The 25,140-nt window shown below is 54.6% G+C and overlaps 1 protein-coding gene across 9 annotated transcripts in view; it reads left to right on the plus strand.

Moving 5' to 3' along the window:
• NCOA2 (nuclear receptor coactivator 2) overlaps positions 1–25,140 on the plus strand; it is a 202,145-nt gene that overhangs the window by 134,669 nt on the left and 42,336 nt on the right. For 6 of the 9 annotated variants that reach the window (XM_069731453.1, XM_069731457.1, XM_069731450.1 and 3 more), the window contains 2 exons: positions 15,098–15,202; positions 20,054–20,226. In XM_069731453.1, the coding sequence (XP_069587554.1) occupies positions 15,117–15,202; positions 20,054–20,226 (259 nt within the window). In that variant the 5' untranslated portion in view covers positions 15,098–15,116. Of the gene's footprint in view, positions 1–9,014; positions 9,220–15,097; positions 15,203–20,053; positions 20,227–25,140 lie in introns of those variants that run through there. The other 3 variants (XM_069731451.1, XM_069731455.1, XM_069731458.1) reach the window with 1 other exon arrangement.

The following is a 25,140-nucleotide window of genomic DNA, read 5'->3' on the forward strand; positions in this document are numbered from 1 at the left end:
CCCTGCGCCCCCTCACTAACTCCAGAGCCGCCCTGCGCCCCCTCACTAACTCCAGAGCCGCCCTGCGCCCCCTCACTAACTCCAGAGCCGCCCTGCGCCCCCTCACTAACTCCAGAGCCGCCCTGCGCCCCCTCACTAACTCCAGAGCCGCCCTGCGCCCCCTCACTAACTCCAGAGCCGCCCTGCGCCCCCTCACTAACTCCAGAGCCGCCCTGCGCCCCCTCACTAACTCCAGAGCCGCCCTGCGCCCCCTCACTAACTCCAGAGCCGCCCTGCGCCCCCTCACTAACTCCAGAGCCGCCCTGCGCCCCCTCACTAACTCCAGAGCCGCCCTGCGCCCCCTCACTAACTCCAGAGCCGCCCTGCGCCCCCTCACTAACTCCAGAGCCGACCTGCGCCCCCTCACTAACTCCAGAGCCGCCCTGCGCCCCCTCACTAACTCCAGAGCCGCCCTGCGCCCCCTCACTAACTCCAGAGCCGCCCTGCGCCCCCTCACTAACTCCAGAGCCGCCCTGCGCCCCCTCACTAACTCCAGAGCCGCCCTGCGCCCCCTCACTAACTCCAGAGCCGCCCTGCGCCCCCTCACTAACTCCAGAGCCGCCCTGCGCCCCCTCACTCCAGCGCCGCCCTGCGCCCCCTCACTCACTCCAGCGCCGCCGTGCGCCCCCTCACTAACTCCAGAGCCGCCCTGCGCCCCCTCACTCCAGAGCCGGCGTGCTCCCCCTCACTCCAGCGCCGCCCTGCGCCCCCTCACTCCAGAGCCGCCCTGCGCCCCCTCACTCCAGAGCCGCCCTGCGCCCCCTCACTCCAGAGCCGCCCTGCGCTCCCTCACTCCAGAGCCGCCCTGCGCCCCCTCACTAACTCCAGCGCCGCCCTGCGCCCCCTCACTAACTCCAGAGCCGCCCTGCGCCCCCTCACTAACTCCAGCGCCGCCCTGCGCCCCCTCACTAACTCCAGCGCCGCCCTGCGCCCCTTCACTAACTCCAGAGCCGCCCTGCGCCCCCTCACTCCAGAGCCGCCCTGCGCCCCCTCACTCCAGCGCCGCCCTGCGCCCCCTCACTAACTCCAGAGCCGCCATGCGCCCCCTCACTCCAGAGCCGCCCTGCGCCCCCTCCAGCGCCGCCCTGAGCCCCCTCACTAACTCCAGAGCCGCCATGCGTCCCCTCACTCCAGAACCGCCCTGCGCCCCCTCACTCCAGAGCCGCCCTGCGCCCCCTCACTAACTCCAGCGCCGCCCTGCGCCCCCTCACTAACTCCAGCGCCGCCCTGCGCCCCCTCACTAACTCCAGCGCCGCCCTGCGCCCCCTCACTAACTCCAGAGCCGCCCTGCGCCCCCTCACTCCAGAGCCGCCCTGCGCCCCCTCACTCCAGCGCCGCCCTGCGCCCCCTCACTAACTCCAGCGCCGCCCTGCGCCCCCTCACTAACTCCAGAGCCGCCCTGCGCCCCCTCACTCCAGAGCCGCCCTGCGCCCCCTCACTCCAGCGCTGCCCTGCGCCCCCTCACTAACTCCAGAGCCGCCCTGCGCCCCCTCACTCCAGAGCCGCCCTGCGCCCCCTCACTCCAGCGCCGCCCTGCGCCCCCTCACTCCAGCGCCGCCCTGCGCCCCCTCACTAACTCCAGCGCCGCCCTGCGCCCCCTCACTAACTCCAGAGCTGCCCTGCGCCCCCTCACTCCAGAGCCGCCCTGCGCCCCCTCACTCCAGCGCTGCCCTGCGCCCCCTCACTAACTCCAGAGCCGCCCTGCGCCCCCTCACTCCAGAGCCGCCCTGCGCCCCCTCACTCCAGCGCCGCCATGCGCCCTCTCACTCCAGATCCGCTCTGCGACCTCTCACTCCAGAGCCGCCCTGTGCCTCCTCACCCCAGAGCCGCCCTGCGCCCTCTCACTCCAGAGCCGCCCTGCGCCCTCTCACTCCAGAGCCGCCCTGCGCCCCCTCACTCCAGCGCCGCCCTGCGCCCTCCTCACTCCATCGCCCTGCTGCGGCCCCTCATTCCAGCGCCGCCCTGCGGCCCCTCACTCCAGATCCGCCCTGTGCCCTCCTCACTCCAGATCCGCCCTGTGCCCTCCTCACTCCAGCGCCGCCCTGCGGCCCCTCACTCCAGTGCCACCCTGCGCCCCCTCACTCCAGAACCGCCCTGCGCCCCCTCACTCCAGCGCCGTCCTGCGCCCTCCTCACTCCAGAGCCGCCCTGCGCCCCTTCACTCCAGAGCCGCCCTGCACCCCCTCACTCCAGAGCCGCCCTGTGCCCTCTGTCAGACTTCTCAACTTCAACTCCGACCCCCACAGCACTGGTCACTACTGAGCATGTGCATAAAGTGCAGCACAGATTTATCTCAGCTAAAAGCCCAGATCCTTAGATCAGGAACAGAACAGACATTTATAGTACATTTCTTAACTTTCCCAAATTCTTATGAAAATAATTTCAGCACATCCTGCATTGTACTACTGTACTCAATTTATTACATATTGTAGGAGTCGGTCCATTTTATACCGAACTCCACCAAAATGAACACTGTGTGCTGTCACTCCGGGCAGGGGGAGGTGGAGCTGCGGCCTGTGCTGTCACTCCGGGCAGGGGGGAGGCGGGGCTGCGGGCTGTGCGGTCACTCCGGGCAGGGGGGAGGTGGAGCTGCGGGGCTGTGTGCTGTCACTCCGGGCAGGGGGGAGGTGGAGCTGCGGGGCTGTGTGCTGTCACTCCGGGCAGGGGGGAGGCGGGGCTGTGTGCTGTCACTCCGGGCAGGGGGGAGGTGGAGCTGCGGGGCTGTGTGCTGTCACTCCGGGCAGGGGGGAGGCGGGGTTTGTGTGCTGTCACTCCGGGCATGGGGGAGGCGGGGCTGTGTGCTGTCACTCCGGGCAGGGGGGAGGCGGGGCTGTGTGCTGTCACTCCGGGCAGGGGGAGGCGGAGCTGCGGGGCTGTGTGCTGTCACTCCGGGCAGGGGGGAGGTGGAGCTGCGGGCTGTTACTCCGGGCAGGTGGGAGGCGGAGCTGTGGGCTGTGCTGTCACTCCGGGCAGGGGGGAGGTGGAGCTGCGGGCTGTCACTCCGGGCAGGGGGGAGGCGGAGCTGCGGGGCTGTGTGCTGTCACTCCGGGCATGGGGGAGGCGGGGCTGTGTGCTGTCACTCCGGGCAGGGGGAGGCGGGGCTGTGTGCTGTCACTCCGGGCAGGGGGGAGGCGGGGCTGCGTGCTATCACTCCGGGCAGGGGGGAGGCGGAGCTGTGGGCTGTGCTGTCACTCCGGGCAGGGGGGAGGTGGAGCTGCGGGCTGTCACTCCGGGCAGGGGGGAGGCGGAGCTGCGGGGCTGTGTGCTGTCACTCCGGGCATGGGGGAGGCGGGGCTGTGTGCTGTCACTCCGGGCAGGGGGAGGCGGGGCTGTGTGCTGTCACTCCGGGCAGGGGGGAGGCGGGGCTGCGTGCTATCACTCCGGGCAGGGGGGAGGCGGAGCTGTGGGCTGTGCTGTCACTCCGGGCAGGGGGGAGGTGGAGCTGCGGGCTGTCACTCCGGGCAGGGGGGAGGCGGAGCTGCGGGGCTGTGTGCTGTCACTCCGGGCATGGGGGAGGCGGGGCTGTGTGCTGTCACTCCGGGCAGGGGGAGGCGGGGCTGTGTGCTGTCACTCCGGGCAGGGGGGAGGCGGGGCTGTGTGCTATCACTCCGGGCAGGGGGGAGGCGGAGCTGTGGGCTGTGCTGTCACTCCGGGCAGGGGGGAGGTGGAGCTGCGGGCTGTCACTCCGGGCAGGGGGGAGGCGGAGCTGCGGGGCTGTGTGCTGTCACTCCGGGCAGGGGGGAGGCGGAGCTGCGGGCTGTCACTCCGGGCAGGGGGAGGCGGGGCTGTGTGCTGTCACTCCGGGCAGGGGGAGGCGGAGCTGCGGGCTGTCACTCCGGCAGGGGGGAGGCGGGGCTGTGTGCTGTCACTCTGGGCAGGGGGGAGGCGGAGCTGCGGGGCTATGTGCTGTCACTCCGGGCAGGGGGAGGCGGGGCTGTGTGCTGTCACTCCGGGGAGGCGGAGCTGCGGGCTGTCACTTCGGGCAGGGGGAGGCGGAGCTGCGGGGCTGTGTGCTGTCACTCCGGGCAGGGGGGAGGCGGGGCTGTGTGCTGTCACTCCGGGCATGGGGAGGCGGGGTTTGTGTGCTGTCACTCCGGGCATGGGGGAGGCGGGGCTGTGTGCTGTCACTCCGGGCAGGGGGGAGGCGGAGCTGCGGGGCTGTGTGCTGTCACTCCGGGCAGGGGGGAGGTGGAGCTGCGGCCTGTGCTGTCACTCCGGGCAGGGGGGAGGCGGGGCTGCGGGCTGTGCTGTCACTCCGGGCAGGGGGGAGGTGGAGCTGCGGGGCTGTGTGCTGTCACTCCGGGCAGGGGGGAGGTGGAGCTGCGGGGCTGTGTGCTGTCACTCCGGGCAGGGGGGAGGTGGAGCTGCGGGGCTGTGTGCTGTCACTCCGGACAGGGGGGAGGTGGAGCTGCGGGGCTGTGTGCTGTCACTCCGGGCAGGGGGGAGGTGGATCCTTAGATCAGGAACAGAACAGACATTTATAGGACATTTCTTAACTTTCCCAAATTCTTATGAAAATAATTTCAGCACATCCTGCATTGTACTACTGTACTCAATTTATTACATATTGTAGGAGTCGGTCCATTTTATACCGAACTCCACCAAAATGGACACTGTGTGCTGTCACTCCGGGCAGGGGGAGGTGGAGCTGCGGCCTGTGCTGTCACTCCGGGCAGGGGGGAGGCGGGGCTGCGGGCTGTGCTGTCACTCCGGGCAGGGGGGAGGTGGAGCTGCGGGGCTGTGTGCTGTCACTCCGGGCAGGGGGGAGGTGGAGCTGCGGGGCTGTGTGCTGTCACTCCGGGCAGGGGGGAGGCGGGGCTGTGTGCTGTCACTCCGGGCAGGGGGGAGGTGGAGCTGCGGGGCTGTGTGCTGTCACTCCGGGCAGGGGGGAGGCGGGGTTTGTGTGCTGTCACTCCGGGCATGGGGGAGGCGGGGCTGTGTGCTGTCACTCCGGGCAGGGGGAGGCGGAGCTGCGGGGCTGTGTGCTGTCACTCCGGGCAGGGGGGAGGCGGAGCTGTGGGCTGTGCTGTCACTCCGGGCAGGGGGGAGGTGGAGCTGCGGGCTGTCACTCCGGGCAGGGGGGAGGCGGAGCTGCGGGGCTGTGTGCTGTCACTCCGGGCATGGGGGAGGCGGGGCTGTGTGCTGTCACTCCGGGCAGGGGGAGGCGGGGCTGTGTGCTGTCACTCCGGGCAGGGGGGAGGCGGAGCTGCGGGGCTGTGTGCTATCACTCCGAGCAGGGGGGAGGCGGAGCTGTGGGCTGTGCTGTCACTCCGGGCAGGGGGGAGGCGGAGCTGCGGGGCTGTGTGCTGTCACTCCGGGCAGGGGGGAGGTGGAGCTGCGGGGCTGTGTGCTGTCACTCCGGGCAGGGGGGAGGCGGGGTTTGTGTGCTGTCACTCCGGGCAGGGGGAGGCGGAGCTGCGGGGCTGTGTGCTATCACTCCGGGCAGGGGGGAGGCGGAGCTGTGGGCTGTGCTGTCACTCCGGGCAGGGGGGAGGTGGAGCTGCGGGCTGTCACTCCGGGCAGGTGGGAGGCGGAGCTGTGGGCTGTGCTGTCACTCCGGGCAGGGGGGAGGTGGAGCTGCGGGCTGTCACTCCGGGCAGGGGGGAGGCGGGGCTGTGTGCTGTCACTCCGGGCATGGGGGAGGCGGGGCTGTGTGCTGTCACTCCGGGCAGGGGGAGGCGGGGCTGTGTGCTGTCACTCCGGGCAGGGGGGAGGCGGAGCTGTGGGCTGTGCTGTCACTCCGGGCAGGGGGGAGGTGGAGCTGCGGGCTGTCACTCCGGGCAGGGGGGAGGCGGAGCTGCGGGCTGTCACTCCGGCCAGGGGGGAGGCGGAGCTGCGGGCTGTCACTCCGGGCAGGGGGAGGCGGGGCTGTGTGCTGTCACTCCGGGCAGGGGGAGGCGGAGCTGCGGGCTGTCACTCCGGCAGGGGGGAGGCGGGGCTGTGTGCTGTCACTCTGGGGAGGCGGAGCTGCGGGGCTATGTGCTGTCACTCCGGGCAGGGGGAGGCGGGGCTGTGTGCTGTCACTCCGGGCAGGGGGAGGCGGAGCTGCGGGCTGTCACTTCGGGCAGGGGGGAGGCGGAGCTGTGTGCTGTCACTCCGGGCAGGGGGGAGGCGGGGCTGTGTGCTGTCACTTCGGGCATGGGGAGGCGGGGTTTGTGTGCTGTCACTCCGGGCATGGGGGAGGCGGGGCTGTGTGCTGTCACTCCGGGCAGGGGGGAGGCGGAGCTGCGGGGCTGTGTGCTGTCACTCCGGGCAGGGGGGAGGCGGGGCTGTGTGCTGTCACTCCGGGGAGGTGGGGCTGCGGGCTGTCACTCCGGGCAGGGGGGAGGCGGAGCTGCGGGGCTGTGTGCTGTCACTCCGGGCAGGGGGGAGGCGGGGCTGTGTGCTGTCACTCCGGGCAGGGGGGAGGCGGGGCTGTGTGCTGTCACTCCGGGCAGGGGGAGGCAGGGCTGTGTGCTGTCACTCCGGGGAGGTGGGGCTGCGGGCTGTCACTTCGGGCAGGGGGGAGGCGGAGCTGCGGAGCTGTATGCTGTCACTCCGGGCAGGGGGGAGGCGGGGCTGTGTGCTGTCACTCCGGGCAGGGGGGAGGCGGGGCTGTGTGCTGTCACTCCGGGCAGGGGGAGGCAGGGCTGTGTGCTGTCACTCCGGGGAGGTGGGGCTGCGGGCTGTCACTCCGGGCAGGGGGGAAGCGGAGCTGCGGGGCTGTGTGCTGTCACTCTGGGCAGGGGGGAGGCGGGGCTGTGTGCTGTCACTCCGGGCAGGGGGGAGGCGGGGCTGTGTGCTGTCACTCCGGGCAGGGGGAGGCGGAGCTGCAGGCTGTCACTCCGGCAGGGGGGAGGCGGGACTGTGTGCTGTCACTCTGGGGAGGCGGAGCTGCGGGGCTATGTGCTGTCACTCCGGGCAGGGGGAGGCGGAGCTGCGGGGCTGTGTGCTGTCACTCTGGGCAGGGGGAGGCGGAGCTGCGGGCTGTCACTTCGGGCAGGGGGAGGCGGAGCTGCGGGGCTGTGTGCTGTCACTCCGGGCAGGGGGGAGGCGGGGCTGTGTGCTGTCACTCCGGGCATGGGGAGGCGGGGTTTGTGTGCTGTCACTCCGGGCATGGGGGAGGCGGGGCTGTGTGCTGTCACTCCGGGCAGGGGGGAGGCGGAGCTGCGGGGCTGTGTGCTGTCACTCCGGGCAGGGGGGAGGCGGGGCTGTGTGCTGTCACTCCGGGGAGGTGGGGCTGCGGGCTGTCACTCCGGGCAGGGGGGAAGCGGAGCTGCGGGGCTGTGTGCTGTCACTCCGGGCAGGGGGGAGGCGGGGCTCTGTGCTGTCACTCCGGGCAGGGGGGAGGCGGGGCTGTGTGCTGTCACTCCGGGCAGGGGGAGGCGGAGCTGCGGGCTGTCACTCCGGCAGGGGGGAGGCGGGGCTGTGTGCTGTCACTCTGGGGAGGCGGAGCTGCGGGGCTATGTGCTGTCACTCCGGGCAGGGGGAGGCGGAGCTGCGGGGCTGTGTGCTGTCACTCTGGGCAGGGGGAGGCGGAGCTGCGGGCTGTCACTTCGGGCAGGGGGAGGCGGGGCTGTGTGCTGTCACTCCGGGCAGGGGGGAGGCGGGGCTGTGTGCTGTCACTCCGGGCATGGGGGAGGCGGGGCTGTGTGCTGTCACTCCGGGCAGGGGGGAGGCGGAGCTGCGGGGCTGTGTGCTGTCACTCCGGGCAGGGGGGAGGCGGGGCTGTGTGCTGTCACTCCGGGGAGGTGGGGCTGCGGGCTGTCACTCCGGGCAGGGGGGAAGCGGGGCTGTGTGCTGTCACTCCGGGCAGGGGGGAGGCGGGGCTGTGTGCTGTCACTCCGGGCAGGGGGGAGGCGGGGCTGTGTGCTGTCACTCCGGGCAGGGGGAGGCAGGGCTGTGTGCTGTCACTCCGGGGAGGTGGGGCTGCGGGCTGTCACTTCGGGCAGGGGGGAGGCGGAGCTGCGGAGCTGTATGCTGTCACTCCGGGCAGGGGGAGGCAGGGCTGTGTGCTGTCACTCCGGGGAGGTGGGGCTGCGGGCTGTCACTTCGGGCAGGGGGGAGGCGGAGCTGCGGAGCTGTATGCTGTCACTCCGGGCAGGGGGGAGGCGGGGCTGTGTGCTGTCACTCCGGGCAGGGGGAGGCGGGGTTTGTGTGCTGTCACTCCGGGCATGGGGGAGGCGGGGCTGTGTGCTGTCACTCCGGGCAGGGGGGAAGCGGGGCTGTGTGCTGTCACTCCGGGCAGGGGGGAGGCGGGGCTGTGTGCTGTCACTCCGGGCAGGGGGGAGGCGGGGCTGTGTGCTGTCACTCCGGGCAGGGGGAGGCAGGGCTGTGTGCTGTCACTCCGGGGAGGTGGGGCTGCGGGCTGTCACTTCGGGCAGGGGGGAGGCGGAGCTGCGGAGCTGTATGCTGTCACTCCGGGCAGGGGGGAGGCGGGGCTGTGTGCTGTCACTCCGGGCAGGGGGAGGCGGGGTTTGTGTGCTGTCACTCCGGGCATGGGGGAGGCGGGGCTGTGTGCTGTCACTCCGGGCAGGGGGGAGGCGGAGCTGTGGGCTGTGCTGTCACTCCGGGGAGGTGGGGCTGCGGGCTGTCACTCCGGGCAGGGGGGAAGCGGAGCTGCGGGGCTGTGTGCTGTCACTCCGGGCAGGGGGGAGGCGGGGCTGTGTGCTGTCACTCCGGGCAGGGGGGAGGCGGGGCTGTGTGCTGTCACTCCGGGCAGGGGGGAGGCGGAGCTGTGTGCTGTCACTCCCGGCAGGGGGGAGGCGGAGCTGCGGGGCTGTGTGCTGTCACTCCGGGCAGGGGGGAGGCGGAGCTGTGTGCTGTCACTCCCGGCAGGGGGGAGGCGGAGCTGCGGGGCTGTGTGCTGTCACTCCGGGCAGGGGGGAGGCGGGGCTGTGTGCTGTCACTCCGGGCAGGGGGGAGGCGGGGCTGTGTGCTGTCACTCGGGGCAGGGGGGAGGCGGGGCTGTGTGCTGTCACTCGGGGCAGGGGGGAGGCGGGGCTGTGTGCTGTCACTCGGGGCAGGGGGGAGGTGGAGCTGCGGGCTGTGCTGTCACCCCGGCAGCAGCTGATCACGTTTTCTCGCTTCCTCTCCTGCTGGGGGTTGTTGTTCCGCCTGGCGCTGGATGTTGCTCGCAGGGAGATGATCCCCACCACAGACTTCGGCTGAGCGCGATCTGCTGCCCTGGATGTGACTGCAGGTAACTTGGAAACTTTTCTGCTGGCTGCTGAGTAAGCAGATCTCCAACATGGAGGCCAGAGAGCTGCGAGTGTGGGGGCTCCTCTGACCTTGGTCCCCACATGCCCCCTGGCCCTTGGGGGTAGCTGATGAGCACAGGTGTGTGCTGGGGCTGTTAGGAGTCGCAGTGGGCACAGGCCGTGCACTTGTTTAGCGTGTGACTAGGAGGAATCTGTGGAGATGCTGATCTGCTCTTGTGATCAGCAGCATCTGTAGGAGATCGCCAACTTTCCCCTCTGCCTCCATCAGCCGACCGCCCTGCTCCTGTTACCGTGGTGACGGGTCTGGCTGCGGCCGCTCCATGGCGGTGTGTACACGGCGCTACTCCTGTGCTGGCTGCTGCTGCATTCCTCACTATTGAGGTGGAGTTCACTCTGGCAGATACTCAGCTGGTTTCCCTTTGTAAAAGCAGCAGAACCAGTTCCCCTCCTCCTCCATTAATAATGGCATAGTTTAATGATTATCATCCTCTGACCTTCCCATAGTGATTCCAGGACAGGAATGCAGGAGCTGCTGGGGCATCAGGGACCTGTCATTAGTGATGGCCGGGCACAGTGTGAGCGCTGTCAGGTGAGCGCTGTGTGTGTATACTGTGTGTGTACAGTGTGTGTGGTGTGTACAGTGTGTGTGTTTACAGTGTGTGTGTGTATATACTGTGTGTGTGTATACTGTGTGTGTGTATATACTGTGTGTGTGTATATACTGTGTGTTTGTATATACTGTGTGTGTGTATATACTGTGTGTGTGTGTGTTTACAGTGTGTGTGTATATACTGTGTGTGTGTACAGTGTGTGTGTATATACTGTGTGTGTTTACAGTGTGTGTGTTTACGTGGTGTGTACAGTGTGTGTGTGGTGTGTACAGTGTGGTGTGTACAGTGTGTGTGGTGTGTACAGTGTGTGTGTTTACACTGTGTGTGTGTATATACTGTGTGTGTATATACTGTGTGTGTGTATATACTGTGTGTGTGTATATACTGTGTGTTTGTATATACTGTGTGTGTGTGTGTTTACAGTGTGTGTGTATATACTGTGTGTGTGTACAGTGTGTGTGTATATACTGTGTGTGTTTACAGTGTGTGTGTTTACGTGGTGTGTACAGTGTGTGTGTGGTGTGTACAGTGTGGCGTGTACAGTGTGTGTGCAGTGTGTATATACTGTGTACGGGGCGTTGCTCGGCCTGATCACTTCCTAGGTGGTGAAGAGTTCATAGACACGTGCAGCCTTGTAACCCCGCACAGCGTCACTCCGGTACATGACGACAATCACAGCCTTCCATTTTTGGATCTGGGAGCTTCCAGATTACCGTATTTTGTGGTCTTGTATTGGAAACCAGTCCCTGGAGTAAAGTTTTCATTATTTTCTTCTTTTCTCGCCTTTCTTTTGTTTTGTTGAGGGTTTATTTTGGCCTTTAACAATTTTTTTTTTTTTTGATGATAAGATCAGTGCAGTCTGCAGCCTTGGTATCACTGGTCAGAGTCCCGGGACCGTGGCTGACCCTATGGTGGCTGTAGGGGGCTGGCAGGGTTTGCTGGCAATCATGTGGATGGATGTTTCATACCCGTCATGGTGTTGGTGTATTTAAACCGTTTTAAAGGGTAACTTTTTTTTTTTTTTAAAGTAATGACATGTCACTTAAATATATACTCACTGTATAATCAGCGAGGTTGCGACTTCTGTGGCCCTAAGAATGAGGATCTCCCTGTATATTGGGGGAAGGGCCAAATTGGCTCCTCAGACCCTTTATTTGTAGGAGATCCCAGAGGTCACACCCCCACCAATCATAAAGTGATCACTTATTTCTAGCTATGTGCTATTATTTTATAACGTGTGAATAAGGTCGAAAACACAGACTGCTGGTTCTGTTGCAGAAAAGTCAAAAAATGTCCCATTCTTCTGATAGAACTCCAGTGAAATGAATGAAACTATTAATGAGCTGCTGACATTTCTGAAACTTAGCAATCCTGCTCTTCAGATTTGCCATTCAGCAGCCCGGGACAGAAATTAACAACCCCCCCTTAGAAGCTGTTTTGGATACCATTTACCATTGTCGTTTTGGAGAACACCAAAGAAACAGCTAAATAAAAATAGGTAAAATGAATGACAGTGAATGAAGGAGCCATTTCTACCAGGAACAAAAAATCACCAGGCCTAACTTTCCATTCATGACCTTGGAAAGACATTCTGACATCACTGTATGACGGGGTCCGGGACCTCCGATCAGATGTGTGCACCAAATGACCACTGGACGAGGGGCTCTGCAGCCATGACGGAGGTGTGACATGAGTCCTGGCTGCACCTACTGGGGTTTCTTAGCCAAGTGGGTGGAGAGATGCTGGAATCTATTGTCCAACCTGAAGTTCCATAGATAAGAATGTGTATTACACTATATAAAGCATCTTTAGGCATTGTAGATGAAAACCCATTGTTACGTTGTTGGCATATTCTGCCTCAATTCAGGATCCTCATCTTATATTCAAAGTTGATAGCGGTAAGAGTCCGTCCCTCTGCAAGTGTGGCTCTCATCTTTTCTTTCCTGTTGATGCGAATGGCTATTGATTCATTTTTCCCTGTGTTGCTAATGGAAAGTTGAATATTTACTGCCGAATCACCCTACGGATTGTAACTTTACGCTGGGGAATCCAGCAAGGGAAAAATTGTGATCATCTTTAGCTAAATGAAATCTGTCATCAGGATTTTGCAACTTTAATTTCAGAGTAGCATATTTAAAATACCGAGACTCTGATAGCAGCGATGTGTCACTTACTGATCGATCTTAGGGTAGTTTTCATAGATCAGTGTTTTATCAGCAGGAGATTATTACAGGCGGACTGTTAACCCTGCTGCAATGTAGTCCTCCATATTCATGATCTCTGTATAACCCCGCCCCCACCACTGATTGGCAGCTTTCTGCCTATGCACAGTGTACACAGCAAGCTGTCAGAGGTGCAGTCGGGTTATACAGAGATCAGCATTTAGAGAGCTTCTAGATCTGCAGCAGAGAAAACTGATTTTTATCAAAACTGCATCGAGCAGCCCAGTAAGTGACACATCGCTGGAATCGGGGTCTCTGCCCCAACATCATGCTGCTCTCAGATGGGGTAGCAAAATCCCGGTGACAGATTCCTTTTAATAGACCTAATCTGCATGTACATTATTCTCTGGCATGTTATCTGTATTTTAGGCCTCATTCAGACATTCGGTTTTCACATACAGAAAATGCACCTGTTAAAGTCTATGGGGGCTGTTCACATGTCTGTGGTCCTTTGTGGGCACTGTCCATGCAAAAATCATGGCGACTTGTTAATTTGTTTTATTGGAGTCATGGATATAAGGTGCCAATACAAGTGTATGGATCCAAGCAAATGACAGACGTCTCACAGATGGCATCAGTGTACAGCGGAGATTAACTCCGAGGGATAGGAGAAGCTCTGTAATCCATTTATCCATAACACACTGCCCAAACTCTGACACTAGGAGCCAAAATACCGATGACTCGTGTATGGTTTTTTTGCGTACATGAAAAAACATAGACGTCTGAATGAAGCCTTATACAGACATCATCACCTTGAGGTCCACAAAAATGGATTTGTTTCCTACGTTTGTCAAAAAGCGGCTATTCTAATGAACCCTCGTTTCAGGCGGCCACATCTATGTACTGTCCATTTGTGAAACATACACAAGCGTGTAAGGCCTCACTTGGTGGTCTCTATAGGGTAGGACCCTGTACAGGGATTCGTCTGGCGTCCACTTCATGTATGTGATTCAGCCTGGTGTCCCGGGGTGGTCTGTGAGTGCAGATCTCCCACCTGAACAAAAACATTGGGAAATTGAAATCCAACCACACAATCTCCATTTCCCTCAACCTAACCTGTGGGGGGATAGTTGGGAGACCCCCCTGTACATAAGTTGGTCGGTTTGTCCAACTTTTATGTAACATGCATGGGGGGGTCTTAAGTGCCAGCAGATCACATCTGATCGTGAGCCGTCAGATTAATTGCCTTTACGTGAACCGATACAATTTTCAAGATAAATGTTCATTGTAAAAAATAAAATAAACCGATTGTGTTAAGAAAGTGGAAGTTCTGTATGTCTCCTGCGTAGTGCGAGGCTATCTCCTGTGCTGAGGAAGCACTGACCTCTATGCAACCTCCACATTACTTCTTTCTGTCTTTTTCTCTTATTACCCTTTACTAATTAACATCAGCATGGAGTAAGAGGAATATGAGGGTTAGCGCCTACTGATATGGATGCATTGGATGATGAGGATCATGGGCAGCAGCAGTGAATGAGTTGTTATGTAATTGTTGCTGACATATTTGTTAACCATTTATGATGGAGGTGTAATAATTCCCTCATCCCCCATTCTAGAAGCTGACCTGGGGCAGGTTGGTTATGGTGTGCTCCCGGCAGGCTAATGTCCCCCAAGATTACTGAATATTGCTGGACCTAGCAGAAGGCACGTCTTATTTTACAGGTAGCACCCTTGCCTCGGTATATCTAGTAAATTGTCTTCGTGTTTAAAAAAATAAAAAAGGAACCAAGTGGTAGGGAAGTACAATAACCTAGATAACAATGAGCCGTGTCTTTTATGTTTTAGACCGGAGCTGGTAGAAAACCACTTTTTTTCCTTCATTTTCTCTATCCATCACCATGAGTAAAATGCATTCATCACCCCCTGTGAAGTGACAGCTGCCTTAGATATCAATGTGCTGGGGTCGTACCCACTGAACACTTATCTGCTGCACATCATTGTGGTGACAGATATCTGAAGCCAGACATAAGCGTTAAGTGGCTGTCAGCTGAACGATGCTTCTGCCAATCATTTGGCCGGCAGTCATGTCAGCCAACTCTCCGCTACAGAGGGGCACTCGTTTGGCCGAGCGCTCCCATGTTCTCTAGAAGATAGACTGTGGCTTACCTCCGGGAGAACAATGCGATCTGCAGTCCGAAATCAGACGTGCCCAAATGGCAGAAAACCTTACATTGGGGAGTAGAGTCTACTCTGCACGTGACAAGTGCACCAATCACATGAACGCTCTCCTGCACTGGGAATACTAGGGAGTAGTCAGTGTGGCAGTCTGCAGTCACGACTTTGCCTCTTCCACCAGACTACCTCTTTTAGAGGTGCTTGTTCCCTTTAAAACCTTGATACATTTTTAGCAGTGATCCAGTGTGAAATCTAGCATAGAAGCCATATGAAAATCAGGTTGGCCGTTCACTGGGGGCATGGCAATGTAGTTGGTAGCAGGACTTTCCTACTGATTTGCCTATGGCTTCTACACTGGATTTCTCATGACTGGCATATCGGATCGTCCTGTATGCGAGCAGTCAGGTTCCTTTCCATTCTTCTGATGTTTTATAGCGTCCCTTTTACAGACTCTTTTAGAAACATGATGCAAAACAGCAGAGCATCCCTATTCCCTAATATGATGTAATCAGAAGCTTCCTTTGGCCACAGGAGCGGACAGATTCTGAACAGCAAGGCTTCTAGGAATCTCACTAGCCCACTATTGCCTCTGTCGACCTGTCAGCAGTCAGATTGTTCAATGACAACCTGCTATGCTGCCCACTGACAGATCACAGGCTGCCAAAAACAGCAGCTCGCTGATAGGTGTGCAGGCGGGGGAGGTCTGCACTCACCAGTACTCCTGTAGTCACTTCACCAGTACAGGAAACATTTCTGATACCATAATGTTATTTCTGCAATTCCCTATTTTCTGTATGCACATTTCACCTTTGTGTACACACTATAAGGAGGAAACTGAGCAGTGTTTTATCACTTGGCATCACATGTGGATCTCTGCTGATCATCATTCCTTTTTTTCCCCTTTGCTTTAGTTGCTGATATGTGTACAAGATGAGTGGAATAGGAGATAATCCCTCAGACCCTTCCAGGGTGGAGCAGCGGAAGAGGAAAGAAAGTCCCGATCAGCTTGGCCCAAGGTAATTGTGCTGTGTTACCATAGGACAGCTAAAGGATTTTACTTCGGTTCACAGACCAGCGATGTCCAGGAGGCGAGAAATCTTACAAGACCTTCTGTCCTGCCACATGGTGTGCAGTGTGCAGAAAGTTTCTTTGGAATACAGAGTTTTTATACTATAAGGGTATGTGCGCTCAAAGTTGCGCTCTCACAAATAGCGCAGTTGGAAATCCAGTTGCCATTTATACGGTCACACATTTCTCTTCTTAGGTTTTGAAAAATGCCACAATAAGTGAGATGTTGTTACCCATTGAGGCAGATCCTGCTCGAAAATCACCCAGGACAGTTTGAACTGCAAATCTGTCAGAAAAGGATTTCTTCTGCAGACTCTTCTACAAATAGGATTTGTTTGTTTTTTATTTCTGACACATAAAAAACCCTTTGTGTGAACATACTCTTAAAGTGGTTCAAGACTCCTATTAAAGGGACTGTCAGCACAGAACAATTGTTCAATCCAAGTCCCTCCGCTCGGTGCTTCACGGCGGGGCCAAACATTTATATACACTCAGAGAAGGGTAGAGATAGATGAAATCCAAGCAGGCGGGAAGGTGTATGTAAATCATTGACCCCACCATGGTGCACTGAGCGCCTGGACTTGGTTCGAACAGTCATTCTGTGCTGACAATGTCCCTTTAAGGGAGAGTTGTAATGTAGTTATTCCATGTGCACACAGCTCAAAGTATCCTCTAGAAAAAGCTCCTGGCATATATTTAACGTTCCCATATGCCGCACTGTACCACATGCATGTTCTTTTGGTGTCTATCTGCCAGGTATACCATTGATTTAATTGTATATAACAGAGTAAGCTGAGCTTTCCTATACAAAAAGAATGGATCCTGGACTGTACACGTTTTTTTGGGAACAATGTGCCTTGGACGAATGCCTTGGACAGGACAGGTTTTCAGCTTACATTCATTGACTGCAAGAAAACTATGAAAACTGATTAAAGGGCTTATTTCAAGTTCCTATCGGCAGGAGCGTACCCATCCGCAGGAGCGCACCCATCCCCAGCCTCTGTTTCCTGCTTTCCAGGGGCAATGATTGACAGCTGGTCTAGCAGCATGGATGAGCCGCTGGCCAGAAATGTGCCCTCTCCCATGCTGCTAGCAGAGGCATCGGAGAAGCCCATGGGCTCTGAAGATGGCTGGGTCTGACCAGCGATCAGTTTAGAAAACAGTCTGCGGGCACGTATCGTACTCCTCACCTAGGAAACTGGCGTCCTCCAGTTCTTGATGCGCTGCCTATAGATGGCGGCCATGATTCTCAAGCATTTATGATGAGTTTCTGTTGAGTTTTTGTGATGAAATTGTGTCGGTGTGATGTAAACCTGTCCATGTTGTTCATGCACACAGACATGCTCTCCATGTTGTTCATGCACACAGACATGCTCTCCATGTTGTTCATGCACACAGACATGCTCTCCATGTTGTTCATGCACACAGACATGCTCTCCATGTTGTGCATGCACACAGACATTCTCTCCATGTTGTACATGCACACAGACATGCTCTCCATGTTGTTCATGCACACAGACATGCTCTCCATGTTGTGCATGCACACAGACATTCTCTCCATGTTGTACATGCACACAGACATTCTCTCCATGTTGTACATGCACACAGGCGCTCTCCATGTTGTACATGCACACAGGCGCTCTCCATGTTGTACATGCACACAGACGCTCTCCATGTTGTACATGCACACAGACACGCTCTCCATGTTGTACATGCACACAGACACGCTCTCCATGTTGTACATGCACACAGACGCTCTCCATGTTGTGCATGCACACAGACATTCTCTCCATGTTGTACATGCACACAGACATGCTCTCCATGTTGTACATGCACACAGACATGCTCTCCATGTTGTTCATGCACACAGACACGCTCTCCATGTTGTTCATGCACACAGACACGCTCTCCATGTTGTTCATGCACACAGACACACACTCCATGTTGTTCATGCACACAGACACGCTCTCCATGTTGTTCGTGCACAGACACGCTCGCCATGTTGTTCATGCACACAGACACGCTCGCCATGTTGTTCATGCACACAGACACGCTCTCCATGTTGTTCGTGCACACACACATGCTCTCCATGTTGTTCGTGCACAGACACGCTCGCCATGTTGTTCGTGCACACAGACACGTTCTCCATGTTGTTCGTGCACACAGACACGCTCTCCATGTTGTTCATGCACACAGACACGTTCTCCATGTTGTTCGTGCACACAGACACGCTCTCCATGTTGTTCGTGCACACAGACACGCTCTCCATGTTGTTCGTGCACAGACACGCTCGCCATGTTGTTCGTGCACACAGACACGCTCTCCATGTTGTTCGTGCACACAGACACGCTCTCCATGTTGTTCGTGCACACAGACACGCTCTCCATGTTGTTCGTGCACACAGACACGCTCTCCATGTTGTTCGTGCACACACACATGCTCTCCATGTTGTTCGTGCACAGACACGCTCTCCATGTTGTTCGTGCACAGACACGCTCTCCATGTTGTTCGTGCACAGACACGCTCGCCATGTTGTTCGTGCACACAGACACGCTCTCCATGTTGTTCGTGCACACAGACACGCTCTCCATGTTGTTCGTGCACACAGACACGCTCTCCATGTTGTTCGTGCACACACACATGCACATGTATGTGCGCTGCATCGTATGGGGGTGGAGGAGGCACAAGCCCTGTGACTAATAGATTCTTGTGACTGTCTTGTGTGATTGAGATCCATGTTTTGCTCTGGACTGAAGACTAGAATTATTGTTTTCTCGCGGAGATCCAGCATGTGGTGTTACACTGTTAATTCCCTCACAGAGTCTCATTATTTTTCACATTCCTATTAAGCCGGCACAAATAAGGCAAATTGCTCACATGACCCTCAGGAAGGCGGCAGTGCTAATATTTCCATGCCATAGTCCTTACTTTACGGGTACTTTGTGGTGCACAGAATGATGATGTGTGCCCACCTCTGCCTCCTCTTGTAGACCCTTCTCGGTGCTGGCCGATAGCAGGAGGCTATAGGATATGTTAATACAGAGGTTCCTGTGACAGGTGTTTCCAGTCTTTTGGTAATTTTTAGAATATCCCAATGACTTCCATTAAATGTTATTGTGCTCATCATATGGATGGGAAACGCTAACAATGGCTTTTTAGGAATGAAACTGCTTTGCATTTACTTTGTGGTTGACGTTTTTGTTCCACTTTAACCCTTTGGCGCTACTTGTATATTTTCAGACCAGGTGCAGTGTCGTTGGCCCCATAAATTTGCACCACTAGGTTGGTTTACGCACTCCCATCCCAGATATTTACCACCTTATAGACCACGATCAGCGCTATAGTGACCACATTATCACAGAAAAGTTGTTTTACACCGACCAACGGGCTGCACTAAACGGCCACTGATCAGTAAAGTTTTACTGACGGACAGTCATTTAATAGCCCGTTTACACTGGCAGTCCGCAGTAAATGATGTGCACTTATCGATATATAATTGGTCGCTCCGTGCACTTCGGCCTCCATTGCTCCCGACAGTGTGAGTCTGGTTTACGCAGGATGGTGCGTCGTAGAGAACGATGATCCTTTCACCCGATGGGCGAGCGTTTTGTTTGATCATTGGGTGATCAGCAGCCTGTTTACACGGAAAGATTATGGTGAAGAATGCATTCTTAAGAACGCTCCTGCAACGCGCCATTAAACAGCCTGTTTCTTCATTACCATTTTTAGGCTAACAGACTCTATATGGCAAACGTCTCCATTCCTACTAAGCTGTAGTAGTGGAGAGCAGTAGATCACCCAGAAGATCTGTATTGCCTGTCCAGTAGCATGGTTTCCAGAAGCTTTTGTGTTGATAGGTTTTTGGCATTTTGTGGACCTCTTCCCGGCAGTTGTATGGTTCTGATAATGGACTGGAAGCAGAGCCTGGAGCCTGATCATGAGTCTTATCCCTTCATGCTATAAAAGGACTGAAAATGATTCTTACATGACATAAACATTGTGTGTTGTATTTTTAAGCCTTTCTAATTGATACATATAGAACTTGTCTCCTTTAGATTATAGTTGGTCCCAGCTTTCTGCATCTGGATAATTGTTCTTGATACATTTGTCTACATTTACATCTTCAGTTTATTAATATATAATGGCCTTCTATACATATTAGACTAAATCTGCTGCACCCACCGATATCAGCAGGATGGTCCGACGGGTTGTATGTCCGGGGCATCCTGACTCCTAGATGATACCGCAGCGTTTGGCCAAGTGCTCCTGTGCACGAGGGAGTCTGGGGGGATTGCTTTTGGCTGTACAATGGTTCAGGAGGTCTTGGAAGAACGCTGTGCTTTGTGTCTAGCCATCATAACGTTTACTGCAACGGCACGACATGTCTTCGCAATCTGACACTGTCAGCACTGATTAGACAACGTCAGAGCATATGTTGTCAGAGGCTTCTTTCACAAGAGTAATGGGAACACACAACTGTCGGTGTAGTCCTATATTTCCAGGGGGAGTAATAGAGGAATGGCACAAGGTTCTAAGATGAAGGGTCCCAGAATTATAAATGTATGTAATAAATCGGAGAGCCGATGGGTACTGTAGAAATACACATTGCCCCGCGGCATAAGACCGGTGAGCTTGTCACACCCATCGCTGTAGTGTAAGGAACATAGTGTCCTTTACAAAAAAACAAAAACTAAGCTGTTATGTGCTACACAGTGGATCATGCGTGATTGTACGGTGTGTAGCTGAGGAATGTCCCAATTACCTGTGCTGTCCATTCATTCTATCAATGTGTTTTGCAGCCCCAAGAGGAGCACTGAGAAGCGTAACCGAGAGCAGGAGAACAGATACATCGAGGAGCTGGCAGAGCTGATTTTCGCTAATTTCAATGATATTGACAACTTCAACTTTAAACCCGATAAATGTGCAATTTTGAAGGAAACTGTGAAGCAGATTCGGCAGATCAAAGAGCAAGGTAAGACACTTGAGAAGAGCGTTGGGGAAGGAGCACCTGTCCTGGTGGAGGTGTTGTCTGAAGCCGGATTCTTTAACGATGCGCTGCCAATTGGAGCATTAGCTCTGTGCAAACCATTCCAGTATAACCAGCTTTCCCAGTCTTATTACAATATTTTCTCCATTTAGTATGACGTGTATAACATTATGCAAGGTTTTTATTCAGCAAGCATCTTATTAGGATGAAACTTAACATAGTGCTTGCTAAGCCACAATAGTAGCTGTCAGAATGAGGAAAAAAATATCTCTTGGCCTGTCAGGTGCCGCAGTAGTACAATTAAAGGGCAAAATCTGTAAAAAGTTTCCAGCTTCTAAACTGGTTTCTATCCAGCTTTTCCAGCATCCTGAAGTCTGGAGACGCTAGGGGTGATCTATATAGGAGCTGTATGGGTGGTTTATTGGTTGCCACTATCTGGTGATGTAGCCGGCACACGACCAACGAGCCATATGCTTGGCCGCAGCAGTGGGAGGGCAGTGCTGGCATGGCAGGAGGGAAGTACAAATTTTATCCTGGAAAACCCAATAAATGTTATTATTTGAAATAAATTGAATAGAACTTTTAACAACTTGATATAAGAAGACAAATAAAAAAAACTGAAGTTGAAGGATCCCCGGCAGCTTCTGTCCTGCCACGGTCTGCTAGACTGACAGGCCTCGCTGTGTGCGTGTATATAGAAACTTATCGGGGCTCCTGAAAATTAACAATAACTAAAGTCTCATATCTGAGGAACCATAGAGCTAATTTGCCCCCCTTCCCCCAAAAAACAAGTTCAGTACTTAGCAGTGAGGAGAAAAAAAGCTGTCTTTGATCTGATGACAGTTCCTCTTGAAGCCATCTTGTTCCCAAACCGTGTAACCCTAAGGTTGATAACGTGGGGTTCTGCAGATCATCTGTCCCCTTAATAATTTTAGTTGCCATATCTTATACGTTGAAGCCACGATTCTTTTTCATGTGCAGTCTGACATGACTTGTATGTATCTATAGAAAAAACAGCCGCACACTCAAGACTTGCAGGTTTTTATGTGAAAGTTGTATTTTTTATTATTAGTACAGGCATCACCAGTGTGACGGACTCAGTGCTACAGGACCCTTGCAGACTTCGCCTACTCCAGACTGCTTCTGCACCTTTTCTACCCTCCATTAGAAGTGTGGTTTTGACGAAGACCAGTCTTGGTGGAAACGTTAACCGTAACTTAAAGTATCCGTCATTTTCTCTGAACACTAATAAGCATTTGGTGATGCCTGTACTAATAATAAAAAATACAACTTTCACGTAAAAACCTGCAAGTCTTGAGTGTGCGGCTGTTTTTTCTATAGACACTGTGACTTTGTGTTCAGCCTGCACCTTTTTTCCATGCGGAGTGCACCACATCTCTTGTACTGAATGACTTGTATGTAGGCACCCAAGGTCCCTGTCAGGAGCCTCTCTATCCTGTGAGTAATCTATCCGAAGTAATCACTTAATGGACAACACTCGATGATATTGTATAATGTCAGGACTGGCACTTACACACAAGACATTTCCTGGGCTGTGGGAAGGTAGCATCTGTGGGCCACATTCTCATAGCACCTGGGCATGTGCAATCTGGCGCTGATTGTAATGATGCATGGTGGCGCCATGATGTCACCATCTTATTAATTACTGGCACTTGTTAGGCTGTCATAACGAATTCTGTTAGCGACCAGTGTTGTAGAGACGCCCGTACATCACTCGGCACTTCATCTGACAGGCATGTGTTTGTCTTGCAGGGTCCTGGTACTTGCTTTGTAGGTTTATTTGGTGCAGATGTTCTCTAGTAGGATTGTAATCATTCTTAGCTGTTAACATTTCATCAGATGCACATCGGAGGAAGTTCTTGGGTTTTTACACCAATTTGCTGCTTTTAAAAATTGTGAGGATGATTCACTCCATGCAGAGGTGTCCGGGATCTTCCCACTTGGTCCCTGGATATTTCCTCTGCGTGGCATGTCGGCTGTCAGAAGTTCATGTTCATCTATATGGAATTACGGTTTGTTTGTTTTTTAATTTGCTAAGTGCAGGAAAAATGGAAATAAGTGTGGACTTCTCTAATTCAGAATATATTCTGTAACAATAAAGCCATCTATGACCAGAATTTCCAATACAATCCACGTAAATTCTTAAATAATCTCTTAGACCTGATGAGGCTGGTGTACTTATTTAGAAAGTGCAGGTCAGAATGGCAGTATAATCCACTTGTAGGGTTTACTGCCTGATATTAAAATGCCTATTACATCGTTTCTGGCGGGGATTTTCAAACTAAGTACATCAGTCTCATCAGGTGACGATAATGTGTGCAAAACTGTAAAGCACTGCGGAATATGTTAGCGCTATATAAAAATATAGAATTTATTATTAACAATGGATGCAGTTTAATGCGAAACCTGGTGGCACTTCTAGGGTTGTCTTGTCAGAGGTCATCAAACAGCTGATTTTACTGGAAGGGGGAAAGCTTTAGCTAAAAGCATGGCCGCCGATGTATGGAGTGATGCATGCACCCTGGCACCCTCACCACGGGTGCCAGGGTGCAGATCAGCACCTTGCTCTGGCTCATACAGGGGTCCTTGTGGGGAACACCACCCTCTGATGATCAAGTCTCTTAATAGTACAATTTGCCAAGTTTATCGTGAGGCGCCCCCTTTGGCTGGTCTGTAACCACGCTGCAGCCTCCTGGAGCTGCTCAGGGTAATGGCACAGCTGGATGCTTTACACGGTGACCTTTGCTATTACATAGAAAGTTTCTGATCATTTTGTCATCCATTCTTTTCTGCCTCCTTGTCTTTGCCGGTGGTTTCGCTTGCGTTGCTTGTGCGCCTTATCCCCCTTATTTCTCTCTTGTATTTCACTTCTGCATTTTTGGTTTCACTTTTATATTCACCGCTGGAGTCTTTCCCGTAAACAGTCTTTTCTTTATTCAATTATTCAATAACTTGTCCTCGGAAATGTAGAATTGGAGCAGTTTCGGAGGCGGGTATTATGGGTGCATGAGTGTGCCTGTATTACGGATCTATGAAACGGTCAGCTTGGGTCCTTGCTCAGGACTTGCATCCATAATGTGGCCACACAAATCTGCCCATTATACACTCACACTGGACCTTTTTTTTTTTTTTGCTACATATTGACCACAATCTGCTTCTCAGAACATGACATTTTAGAGGGGTAGTCCAGGTTTTGAAAATTTAGATTTTAGGTTGCTCCTGGCATTCAGCTCTTCCCCACTGAAGTGAACGGGGCTCAGATACATTAGCTGTGGTAGTGAGCGTTCACTGAAAGAAATGGATCATTTATAATAGACTGTGCACTGAATGCATGATGGCAGATAAGTTTGCTTTTAGGACAGTGTAAAAAGCTGAAATTCAAGTAAACCACAAAGTAGCTATGTTTATCTTCAGTCAGCATTTTAGGACTTGCTGGAAACCATCAGCAAGCATGTTTTTTAATATATATTTTTTTAAATCTTATTTATTTTTAAGTAAAATCCCTGAACAGCTCAAGTCAGTAATGATTAAATGAGTCCGAATTGTTCTTGCAAGGAAATGTCTGAGTCCCAAAGTCTGGATTCATAAATCCGTGTGTCGGACCACAATGCATGGGGCGGCCGCAGTCTCCGGACTCGCACTCGCCAGCCTCATATATGCCGAGATGCTGTGGACATGGAGGATCAGGAGATGCGTGAAGTGTGGCACACGGACGTGTGAACGCAGCCCTAGGATGAGCTCCTACATGGGAACCGCGGAGTACAAAATGCACCGTCCCTGCCTCGTAAATGGCAGAATCTTGCATGAGATGTTCCTGTATTACAGATCTGGCTTGGCGCGGGGTATTGCCTTCTGAATTAGACATTCAGCTGTAATCACACCGGCAGGTGGTTTGCTGTTTTGATTGAAGGGATACATAGTGAAGCTATGTGTGCTCACAGCGACCATGTGTTCCACCTGTAAAAACTGTGCCGACTGGCCATCGATTCAGCAGAAATTTTTGCTGGAATTTTTTAGTAAAACTAACTAGATATTTTGCGCTGATTGTAGTTGCTAAAAAAAAAGAAAGTGACTCTTTCAGAAATAGGCAGAGCTTAGTCGAGAGGGGACACGGCCAATCAGACAACAAATTGATGATAATTTACAGCATAAGAATGGAGTCAGCCTCCTGTGAGGGCACACGGCAGGTAAGAGGTGCACTAAATCCATTCAGAGATACACGCTCCTTAATGAATTTGGCCCACCTTACTTCACACACTGCACAACATCATTCTTTTTGATTCAGGCCCTAAGACTTTTGTGTGTTTTTCTGTGTGTTTTATTGAAACGTGGCACAATACATGGTTGTGTGAATACATCGTAACAAGCATACCAGCTCTTAGGCTGCGTTCCGGAATAGCAGCGTTTTGGACCCAACACTTTTGCACTGCGTCTAAGACGATGCGTTCTACGATACAAGCACATTGGATGGGATTTCTAGAAATCCTGTGCCCACTGTGGATCTATTTACCACTATGTAAACCCATCCGCAGTGCGGGTTTAGGCTATGTGCACACGTTGCGGATTTACTGTGGATCCGCAGCGTTTTTTTTCACCCAGAAACGCTGAAGAACCGCATGTGATTTACAGTACAATGTAAATCAATGGGAAAATAAAAATGCGGCGCTAATGGTGCGGAAAATTCCGCACTGAAACCGCAGCAGATTCAAAAAAGGACCATGACAATTCTTTGTGCGTTTCTGCACCCATTCCATTATAGGAAAATGCAGGGGTAAAAACGCATGAAGTCCCCAAGAAAAACACACAAATTCCACATAAAAATGCGCAGATTTTGACCTGTGTTTTCTGCCAAGAGTTGCAGAATTTGCACGAAAAATT

Source organism: Ranitomeya imitator, chromosome 6 (genome assembly GCF_032444005.1).
Source record: "Ranitomeya imitator isolate aRanImi1 chromosome 6, aRanImi1.pri, whole genome shotgun sequence".
NCBI lineage: Eukaryota > Metazoa > Chordata > Amphibia > Anura > Dendrobatidae > Ranitomeya > Ranitomeya imitator.